This window comes from Sycon ciliatum, chromosome 12, assembly GCF_964019385.1.
Source record: "Sycon ciliatum chromosome 12, ocSycCili1.1, whole genome shotgun sequence".
NCBI classification, from domain to species: Eukaryota; Metazoa; Porifera; class Calcarea; order Leucosolenida; family Sycettidae; genus Sycon; species Sycon ciliatum.
In genome coordinates, this window is record NC_088654.1 from 16,082,555 (window position 1) to 16,094,291 (window position 11,737).

General features: G+C 47.4%; 1 protein-coding gene across 2 annotated transcripts in view; it reads right to left on the reverse strand.

The window, feature by feature from the left end:
• Positions 1–10,751, reverse strand: part of LOC135828868 (AF4/FMR2 family member lilli-like) — a 34,571-nt gene extending 23,820 nt beyond the window's left edge. Inside the window, exon 1 of one of the 2 annotated variants that reach the window (XM_065341298.1) lies at positions 10,408–10,751. In XM_065341298.1, the coding sequence (XP_065197370.1) occupies positions 10,408–10,465 (58 nt within the window). In that variant the 5' untranslated portion in view covers positions 10,466–10,751. Of the gene's footprint in view, positions 1–2,022; positions 3,072–10,407 lie in introns of those variants that run through there. The other variant, XM_065341297.1, reaches the window with a different exon arrangement.
• Positions 10,752–11,737: the final 986 nt, after the last annotated feature.

The window sequence follows — 11,737 nt, forward strand, 5'->3', positions numbered from 1 at the left end:
CAGGGAAGGTGAGGGAAACACAAGACAAGGAAGGAAGAAACGGGGATGCAGCCATGTAGGGCTCGCGTTACCTGAGGACGAAATTCGACCTGACTAAAAAACAAAACGTCTAAGCTGCAAACTTTGCAATTTCCGGGAAAGAAGTAGATCGGTCACCGCCCCAGCACTATTGTGCACAGCAGCATGCTGCACTCAATCGGCGACCCCAGCCCCAGGCCCTCTCCAAGTACCAACATGTCGGACCGGAAAGTGCCGCAGACCGGCTCAAACGCCAGCGGATCCAATGTGGGATCACCATGATCACTACATGACTAAAACATTGTCAACAAACTATCCCCCACAACCAACCGTGCATTACGTGCGTCTCAGAACCAACAGACACGCGGAACTTGAATTATTTATGCACATGAAAAGCATTGTCCGCTGTCCGTAATTTCTGAACGGACTTTGCGAATGTAGCGTTGCGTACCTTCGCTCTAGTGGACACTACGCAGCGCGCGGAGTTGCTCGAAACTCGCCTGCCACTCGACTGTAGCGAATCTGTCCGTCGACGGGGCCGGGGACAGACAGGCGGAAATGTTACGGAAACGGAGAACATGCACTGGTACTTGTGGAGTGCCAAGCAGTCGCACGGGAAGAGTTATGGCTAGGAGATTGGCAAACACAGCTTGGTCAGGTGAACGCTTGCCCCCCGATGAGCAACAACAGAAAAACACCATAAACACCAGCGTGTTCCGGCTGTGCAACTGACAGAAAGCTACGAGCAGAGGCAGACCATGTCCGCTTGTCGCCGAATGCAGCGTAACGTCGGGGTCTAGTATTGCTTTATTGGTGCACCATGACCAAAAGATTTAGAGGAAGGTCTGGCATTCCAGGCACGACTCGAAGAGAAACTAATCTCCAAAGACGGTGCTTCAATTATTTTTTATTTTTGTGGGCTTGACTATGTTCTTGTCGCCAAGCCAAACGAAAACGTGTCGTTGGCACATGTACTGACGACGGTGACATGATTTGCACTGCCAGTTCGCAAGAACTCCGGGCCACACAAACACTGAAACAGAACATGGTTCATGTCCGTAGACCATGAAAAAATCAAGGAATTTTTTAGAAGTCGAGATCTCATTCATTGTTTTTTTTTCAATTTTTTGAATGAATGGGATCGCGAATTCGCGATCCCAGGACGGGGCCGCGCCGCCGACGCGTCCACGTCCCGGCCAGGATCGTCAGCTCTCGCGGTCTCGGAGATAGCGCAAGACGTGTCGTTACGTGAGGACACACTTGACTTCACAACAAACTGAGCGTAGGATTCTAGCAATCTAGGTCCTAGGAGCGGGGTACGCGTCGATGTAGTTTATGCTGGCACTATTCAGAGACGGTACCGAGCGCTAGCGATACAATGATCATGATTGTAACTCTCTGTTTCGCGAGACGTAGGCGTATTTTTTGTTTGACTTCGAGGAAAAGGGATCTAATTCTCAGTAGATCTACGCACGCGCCGCGCTCGTCGCCACTCGACCATCAGAAACTCAAACTACACAACTACAATTTTGAACTGTTTACTTCAGTTGCTACATGATCTAGTAGTAGTACACCGCGAACAGGACCGGCGGAATCTCAGCTCAAGCGCCCGAACAAGCACTCGTTCTCGTACACATGCACATGAAGACGTCGACTGACTATGTAGTCTGTGTCGTAGATCTTCACTGACTCCAGAAAGGCCAGATCAACAAGCAAGCTGCACCACAATCCACATGCACGTAGTGCGTTCAACGATCTGGACTACACGTACACTACAGCATGCAGCACAGGGCTTATGTACGCAATAGTACTATAGAGTTTAGAGTTTAGTAGTGCAGAATGATACAAATAAATTTTGCCGATCCATTCGTCAAAAAATAATGTGCAAGCTCGGAGTTACCAGGTTTTAGTGGGCTTGACCTGGCGAGCAATGCCACAACAGCTTGAACGGGGCTCGCAGCACTGGTTCTCGGAAAACGTTGCAGGCAGATGAAGAAGACTTACCACTGTGAATCTTGTGAAAATGCGCCTCGTCCCGCGTTCCGTCATCAAACACTATGGCGCAGACCTGTCTCTTCTCGTCGATGCGCTTGATCTTGGCATAGTATATCTTGCCGTCCGTCCAATCGACCAGCACAAGCTCGCCCACCGAAAAGTCAAACTGCATGCCTCGCCGCTAGCACTGTGGACACGACGGTTGACCGTGTCTCTAGCGGATAGTGAACGTTTGCTGCTGTTCCCGTTATTACAACGAGTGCGTCCGCAAGGAAGGGCTCAAGTTCGTTATGAGCCAGGGCCTCGCGGCACCTTGGTGGGGGATTCAGCAGACTCAGGTGCGTTGCTGAGCACGGGTAACTCCAGCGACCTCTGCATGCAGTACAGCTAGCTGTGAGTGCAGACGATCAGTAATACTAATAGTTCACGACCTCAGCTAGCTGTGGAGTAGTAGTAGGAGGCAGACTACGTAGGCCTGTTCGTCTCCCTGTCAATGGAATCAGCAGTTTCTCCACGCATCACAAGACCACACACATAATGTGGGCTGCATGTAAATAATTCCGAGACAGAGGTAGGCTGGCATAAAATATCATAAGCCAACTCGCCCAAAGGCTAGTAATACTAGTGGACAATGGTATAAGGAAAGTTGTGCACAGACACGTCCCACGTCTCAAACGTTTCAAAACAGAATGTCTCAGAGTCACAGTCATATCAGGCAGGCAGCCTCGTCAGCTCACTTGTCCACGATCATTTGCACGAATCTTGGCTCTGGGTTGAAATCGGACGCGTTTCATAAGGCACTTGGCCCGAAGTGCACGGGGCAGGGCTGCTACGGCAACAGACCACAATTTACAAGGGTTTTCGCCGAGCGATCCCAGCAGGCGCGCAGTCGACACATTGTTGACAAGGCCGACCAGGACAAGCGTGGCATATGGTTTTGCTGGGCGTGCGTCTAGTGGGCGGCCTAAGGTAGTAAGGGCTGCACAGCGCGTAGTTCACATCCTAAAACCACTCAAATCCCCTGGCGTGACGTGAGAGTGGACCGCACGCACTACAAAAGTCTACATCACACTGCAGCGGCGCAAAGCCTAATGTCAGTAATGAGCTGGTGCCGTGGTGGCGGTGCAGTCATAGCGCTCTCTATGGCTATGGTAAAGATGATGCGTCGATGATGCTTGTAGGGAGTCTACATACGTACTCATTACTGTCAGTAGACGGTCAGCTACCCGTGCCTGCACTGCAGAGTGCAGGAGGTAGAGTCTCTAGAGAAGTACAATGTACCGGCGTGCTTGTGACGCACGATCAAGCAGCAAACAGTGTTCTTGGCACCGCTGCCAGCTTCCGCACGTCGTCCCAGATGAAACTACTGGCTACCACACGGCCTACTTAGTAGTATCGTGATAAATCATGATAATAGCCGCGCGCCCTGAGCGCTGGACTTTCCCCCTTTTGGTTGATAACACCGCCCTCGAGGCAAAAGACGTGATTATCCAAGCGAGCAGCGAGCAGCACCACCTGGCGAGCGCGAGTGGCGCTTTCCCTACTCATGCGTTTCCTGCTGTTGTACGGTGGTGCCCTATCAAAAAGCAGGCTCCGTTGCCCTTGCCTTGGGTTGCGTGTGGCTAGGCTCGTGGTCAATCCTATCCCGTCGTCTGGGACACGGGCAAGCAGACCACCGCGTGCATACAGACGGTCTGTTGCCATCGACCGAGCTGCTAACTCAGTAACTGATCCCCCGAGGGGCAGCTTGTCACGCATCACCAGCTTGCACCGCGTACCGTGCCAAAAGGGCGCGTCCTGACGTCACTGTTGATAAGTGATCCACGAAGGATATGCTGATGGTGGTCGCTCCGGCGGCGATACCTAATGAGACAATTCACATTGTCATTGTAGATGGCCACCACCACAAGGATCTGTGACGTGGCGTTGTTGGATTGAGTTGTTGTCAGGGCCTAGGCCTAGCCAACAGATGCAGATGTAGTTAACGACGTGACGTCACATGACTGGAAATACTGTGACGTACTAGTACTAGTAGTAACGAATATGTGGTCGCTGATATGATAATGTCACGTGACAGGCTTAGAGGAGGAAGCTGATAATGATGTGCGGCCGAAACGTCACAGCCCTCTTTGACACAGTGTGTCAGGGCTGACTATTACTGTACTGTCACTGTTCGTGCTTCCTTTCTTGTAAAGCTGCAGTCATAATACGTGATGTACATGTACAGTAGCTGTTATGGTTATGGACGAGATACGTACGCTACATATACCCCCCACCACCCGGGAACTAGCACGCAACGAACTTCGTAAGTCGTTCCTGGGGTCGAGTGGAACTGGAAGGCACTTGAGATGCTCCTCCCCTTCTGTGCGGCTGCTTAGTCACGAAGCAGCGGGAGGTATTTCTGATCCTGTAAGCTAAGGCTGTATGGACATGATGTAGTGTAGCGTATACGTAGGTCACCCAAGCATAGCAGTACACAATGCAGAGGGTCAGAAAGTCAACATCATTGTACATGTACTGGCGTATCAGCCCCTGCGATGATGTACAATGACTATGACTGCACATGTACATGTACATGTATCAGTGCTCGTGCACGCACACGCATGACGGCATGTACATGTACAATCAGGACTATTGCCGTATTGGATAGATTTCATGCTGTCATTGTCAAACCAATAACATGAATCGTGTACTACTACTAGTAGTGGTAGGCACATGAGTCATGACTGATAGCACCATCGGCATCACTGAGTATGTGACTGACAGTAAGTGCTAGCCAATAGCCTACATTACATCAATTTTACAATCTTCATTTTGCCTGTGATTTCTGGACTCTAGTCTAGAGTAGAGTCGTGAGTGACCAGTTATACCTACATAATTGTTAGATTGACAGCATGAAACAAGGAGGAGGACACTGTGTTCGAAAACGGTGACCTTACTACAACCTTCCGCGGTTGGCAGAGCCCCGGTCCCTGCGGACCATTTGAACCATAATTATGCCTGATATGGGTATGGCACCCGGTTCTGACCCTCGTTATGCTAGGGGGTTAGGAGACTACTCCTGATTTCGTCTTGTTGTCTTCGCTCTTTTTTAACTTGTATAAAAACTCCTTTTTCTTTTTCTCTGTCAATCTAACAATTGCGTGAACTACAACAAGGTTTATCTAATACTGGTTTACCAGTTTTGGGATTATATCATGTACCTACACATGTACATGTGTTTGTATTTTGTATTGTATATTATTATTTTACTTGGGCATTCTCAACAGACCTAAGGTCTTCTTACAGGGCCATGGCTTCTTCTAAACTCCTTATGTTGTCTGATGATTGGCTTATACCCTGAGACTCGGAGTAACAACGAAACAGTCCTGGTATTGTATTTCCTTTTGTGTACCTCTTCCGTAACTGCAGTCATGTAAAGTCTTAGGTTTTAACTTGTTAGTGCATGCGTGCGTGCGTGCGTGCGTGTGTGTGTGTGTGTGTGTGTGTGTGTGTGTGTGGTGTGTGTGTGTGTCCCATATGGTGCAGTGGTATGTGCAGCGATTTTCAATCGAGAGGTTGCGGGTTCGATTCCCGACGATTATGGTCACACACGTGTTTCTTCTCTTTCTCAGACTTCTGACTTTTCTTTCATTCTCCTGGGTGGTTACCAACAGCCAGTGCATGCCGGAGTATGTGGTGTGATGTGTGTGCGGAAAAAAATGAAAAAAAGACCAAAAAGTAGGGTTCACTGGCCAGAAAAAGCCACTTCATAGCTGTGTGGTGTAGACCAGGCTGAATAGTGGCGGTCAATTCTTCAGCCTTGCAAGTTGTTGAATGGTGCAATCCCAGCACAAGCTGCTATGGCTTCTGCTGTAGCATCGCTATCATCGCCTTCGGCGATGGGCGTCTAATGGTCCAATGGTGTGTGTGTGTGTGTGTGTGTGTGTGTGTGTGTGTGTGTGTGTGTGTGTGTGTGTGTGTGTGTGTGTGTGTGTGTGTGTGTGTGTGTGTGTGTGTGTGTGTGTGTGTGTGTGTGTGTGTGTGTGTGTGTGTGTGTGTGTGTGTGTGTTCATCAGCCTTGCAAGCTGTTGAATGGTGTAATCCCAGTACAAGTTGCTATGTCTAACATAGCTGTTCGCTATCATCGCTTCCGCGATGGGCAGGTCTGAGGTGTGTGCGATAGTCCGTGCATATTGCATGTGCGTACGTGTGTGTGTACATGTATGTGTGTGTGTGTGTGTATGTGTGTGTGTGTGCGCGCACACGTGCATGTACATGTACATGTATGGCAAGCAAGCGAGAGGGAGAGGTCCGAACAACTCAGAAGTGGCGATACGAGGCTTGGAAAATGATACAAAACGAGAAGAAATTTCGGAAAAAGAAACTCTTATTAGCAAAACGGTAAAAAATGGAGACAAACTAGGCTAGGCCTTGACAGATTATGCTAATATTTTGGTGAAATTATGCATTTCGCATTGCTGAAAAAATTGCAGAATTATGCTATTTTGATGCTGAAAGTTAGCATAATATGCCGCATTATGCTCACATAATGCTGCTAATGTACATGTATAATGGATCTGTGCAAAATAACAGGGGAATTTTTTGTAGTGGGCGTTGTACTGTAGTAGCAAAGGTTCAACGGGGTCAACGCACCGTCCGACCTAGCTACGACCGTCACTGATTGTAGTGGACTAGACATATTCTCAAGGGAGTCGTAAACCTACGACTTCCTGGTGCATCTACTTGTACTTGTACTTGTAGATCATGTACAACTGTATGGAATTTGATGCGAACAGGCGGATTATTCCAATTTTATGCAATTCGTATGCAATTTGCCTCGAATTATGCGATTACAGGTCGTCCCCCGTTAATACGAGTCCGGTTAGTACATAAACCCCGTTAGTACATAAGAAATCTCAAGTCCCGGACGAAACGTGGTCACATTCATACAAATTTTGTCGGTTAGTACATATTTCGTTAGTACATAAACCCCGTTAGTACATACATGTAACATTTCTCCGTACCCGCATGCCACCTACCTCAATAGTACATAATTTGTTGGTCTTTTGGCCTTCCAGTGGAGGCACGTCGTGTTCTAGTTTCTACTTGTGGACGCAATTAGCTCAGAAATCAGAGCGCACAGTCATCATAAACCAACAAAGCTCTGTTTTTTTCGAGTGACTGTACAGGCGCGACTGGGCATGTATCATGTAAACTGTAGAATCTTCGCTGACTGTGACCGTTATAACATACTTTTTATGTTATATCGAGGGAATCAAGAATATCTCGCTCCCTAGTCATGGCAGCAAGAAACACTCAGAAAAGTTGAAAAAAGTGAAAAATTCTAGTATACAAGCAAGTTATGTACACTTTCGTTTAATACATAAACCCCGTTAATACATAACATTTGTCAAGTCCCAGAGATTATGTATTAAAGAGGGACGACCTGTATTCGATTTTGGTAGAAATTATGCGAAAAATTATGCTAGCATAATCTGTCAAGGCCTAAGACAAACAATCGTTGTACCAGTAGTCTACGTGGTGTAGCCCATGGCATGAGTGATCGTGGGTCGGATGTGAAGTGTAAATATGACAAGGCTACAGTGGAAATTCACAGTTTTTACAAAAGGAAAAAATATTATTATTATTCACACATATCTTCGGGAACGGATACGATAATTTACTTTTTTTTTAATCCGCGGGATGAGTACGCGTGGCCCATGAACCATGGCATGGGGACCCGCGAATACAAACCAGCCTACATATACTTGAACATGTATGTTCCCTCAGCAATACAAGCAAAGAAAAATGAGACCCCAGGCAGCGAAAACAAAGCGAAGAGAGAGAAGGAAAAAGGGAAGGAAAACAGGAGGTACAACCAACTTCATCACTAATATCGTCGAAGTCGTGACTTCTAAGTTTGTACTGTTGTCCCTCACGCGGACGTGCGACTACATAATGTAGTTGTTGGAAGTGACAGCGTAGTGTTGTTTTTTTTTTTTTTTTTTTTTTTAAACTTCGGCCAGGCCCAGTATGACTACTACAGTATTCATGTCGTCTTGGGGGTCAGACCTGGGGAAGTTGCCATAAAGGGGTGGTGAGCCCGCCTTTCGGCGTAGTGAGTAGCCAAACTCCTTGAGCAACTCTGACTCACGCTGCTACCTGGAGCGTAAGGCCGATTCCACACTACGCCGGAAGTGGCTTTGCCTTGAAGGCATAAAGTGGCTTATAAAGTGAAGCTGCATTCACACCTACAAGACTTAGTGTCGATCACGGGACTTTGCTTTGAAGGTTAGACTGTGAGGCTTTCCTGTGCTTGATGTAGCAACGGCGGTAGTGGAGAGGCTCTTTGTTGGTCCAAATCCTCGAATATCACCCATTTTTGCGTGCCCAATCTTGAAATTTCATTTTGACCACGCTAGCGCGCGCTGTGTAGGCGGATTCCAGATCCTAGGTCGAATATTTGTCAACCTCGCCAACAGGCATTCCAGTCCGGTGGCAGTTTTCGTTGTGTATGTCTCGTACAGTCCTTTCGCCTTGGTTTTCATGTTGTCAATTTTGGAATGGACGATCGACGCAGTATAGATTGCCTCCTCCCGGAGCTGTTCAGCAAACAAATTCAGCTTGATGGCGATCTCCTCCGGCGTAGCTCCTGCGAACTGTACCGCCCGGAGGTCGCCTCAAACGTCCGCTCCAAAGCTCGATCAGCTTGCCCTCAAGCTCCTGGCTAAACATGAACCTAGGCATTGTTGACAGACCACAACTCACCACAACTGAAAGATACGACAGGGAACACATTCGGAAAAAATCGAAAGGCTGAAGAAAAGTCAGAAAAGTGTCCTGAAAGTGAAAAGGTAAAAAGTTGCCTTGAAAGAGAGTGCTGGTGTTGCTTTGTAGACAACAAGCACTTTTCACTTTCGCGCGTTCCTCAAAGTGATCGCCATGGCAACTTGCCTGAAAAGTGCCTGAAAAATGGCTTTTTAGGCAGGATTTGGTGTAGTGTGGAATCGGCCTAACGTCAGTAACGAGGCGCTTGTCGCGCTGGAAATGGAGCGTCTCTGTAAGTTTGTATCCCTGGTGATGGTTCGGCCTGGAGAGTACTACATACATCATGTACAGTATACATGTACATGTAAGTGGTGCTCTTCAGGCACAATCTTCCTCAGCCTACTCAAGTTCAACTGATGAGGGGTGAATTCCCCGAAACACCGTGTATTGATAGGCCGGGGTAATGCTTTCCTGCAGGTTTGCCGAGTGGAAGGTGCGGCTCCTCGTGTGCTCGAGCGCTCCGGATGGCCCAAGTCGAGGTACATGTACATGTACATGTGACAGTGCATGCAAATCCTTTTCTTGGAAACGCAGAGGCACATGAACACTAATGTCTTACCAAGAGTCCATAACCCACAGGGGGTTATGGACTCTTGGTCTTACTCAATACTGATGTACCACGACATACATGTACATGTACATTGTACTTTGAATTGATTATGTACATGCAGTACAAGCATGCACAATGCTGTAGACAGCAAGCTGTTTCGGCCGGAAAGGCGCATCAGTACACGAGCTTTAATAAGGTAAAGCCGAGTTGCCTGCCATGGTGCAAAGGTGGCACAACAGACAAGTCTTTAAAGACAACTCGTTGCTCTAGCGCCAGAGAGTGCTCAAACTACGAAAGGTAGCGAGAGATGCCTAACACAGCAGCACTACAGACTACAGTACAGCAGCCCACCTAGTGACCTACTGCAGAGTGCTCCACAACTCGCACAAGACGAATGTCGAGGAGCGAGATACCCGATGATATAGACAGCAAGCTGTTTCGGCCATAAAGTACTCATCAGTACAGCCACGAGCTTTTGAAAGTAAGCCGAGTTGCCAGCCATGGTGCAAAGGTGGCACCACAGACATGGCGTTGCTCTAGCATAAGAGAGCTCAAACTAAGAAAGGTGGCGAGCGATGCGTCCGAAATTGAAGCAGCCGACCGAGAGTGCTCAACAAGACAAATGTCGAGGAGCGAGATACCCAACCCTGCACATAGCAAGCTGTTTCGGCCATAAATGCCCCGTCAGTACAGCTACGACATTCTTTTTCACATCACAGACTGACTTCTTGTCGAATTTGGCAATCCAAGATTCGTCCTTCGGGATGGAGACTGGGACCGGTGAGTCAACAATTGGAAAAAAAGTATTATGGTGGCGATTTGCTCGACATCTTGTTACAAAGTATGGAGCTGGTCCATCTTTCGAATACATGTACACGTGGAGGACAATGTGCGTAGGGTGCGGAACTCGAATCATTGGAACAAAATAGGCAAGTAAGTAAGTAAGTACATGTACATGTAAGTAAGTAAGTAAGCAGGCACACACTTAGGAAAGCACAAAGCAGGCAAGCAGATAAGCAAATTCATTATTTTACCTTTTTCATGGAGTACAGGGCCTGAGCTCCTTTTTTTCTTATGCGTCCATCCCGTCATGTTTGGTAAGCCGGCAAGGCAACCACAGGCCTTCCTCTCAAAGGAACCCACACTCAACGAGCTCTCAGCAATCCGCTCCACCACTTTGACGTGTCTAGTCAATATCTCACTGACGTAGGGTACCCTGTAAAAGGCTTTATGCCTGCGGAGATTGCCCTATTCAAAATTGAAGTATTTTAAATAATTTTGTAGTAAAATAGTAATAATACTTGCGAGAACCGCAACAATACTTTAGTGGCGGAGACAAAACGAAGTCCCACACAACACTCAGAATGCAGCTAAAAAATCCAAAATAGACTTCAAGGAAGCTACTCAACAGAGACAACACGATGGAAAACTGAGGGATAGTGATAATGAAAACTGTATTTTGTTAGAAGAGCTGGCGATAATATTAATCATGAAAGTCATCAAGCTTGTCACCTGAAGAGAGATGCAAACATTCACACACCGCTACTGCCAGGAGCGACATTTGTCTAAGCTGTTTTCACCTTTGAAATTGCACCATCAGCAATTGCACACTTTACGGACGAGTTTCAATGTCACCTCAGTATGACCAGAGGCAGTGAGCAGCGGCATTCGGCCGTTGACGGTTTCTGTGTTGACAATATAAAGTGTTTCACACGCCAATTACAGATTAGTACGAACAATCATTTTCAGTCTTTAGCGGTGGTGCTCGATCTTGAATTCAAAACAACGGGTAAGGAAGAGGAAGGGCTTTGGTAAGGAACAATCTACATTAACATGTACATGTACATTGTACAGGCGAGGTAACGTGAATTTTCAAGTCCAAACACAATTTTATCCGGACAATCGGCTTTCCTGAAATTCCGCTGTAGAATTCTGTAAATTCTCGTTCCGGGGAGGGGGCGGGGGTGGACGGCACATCACACCAACGGTAACCACTCCTTGTACATGTACATGTACATGACATTGTACAATGTACGTCCTAACAATACATTATACTATTGTCATCGCTCCTTTCACTTCTACACTCTACACATGCAGTGGGAAGGCAAAATGAAAAAAAAAGGTCTAGATCATCACCCCATGGAGGCGGGAACCAGACAATCATGATTTTCAGTACTCTCCTCTACCCGCCGTCCCACACCCCCATACCAACATTGAAAACATGCGAAGTGTCGCTGAACTTACTCGCCGAGACCTCAGTTCAGCGGAGATGCTCCAGTTTCACCACCACAGCTGCGAGCAATGCGACTGAAGCCACCTCTATCAAACAGTATTCTGGTCTCGAGGTTCGTGGTTCGTGGTTTC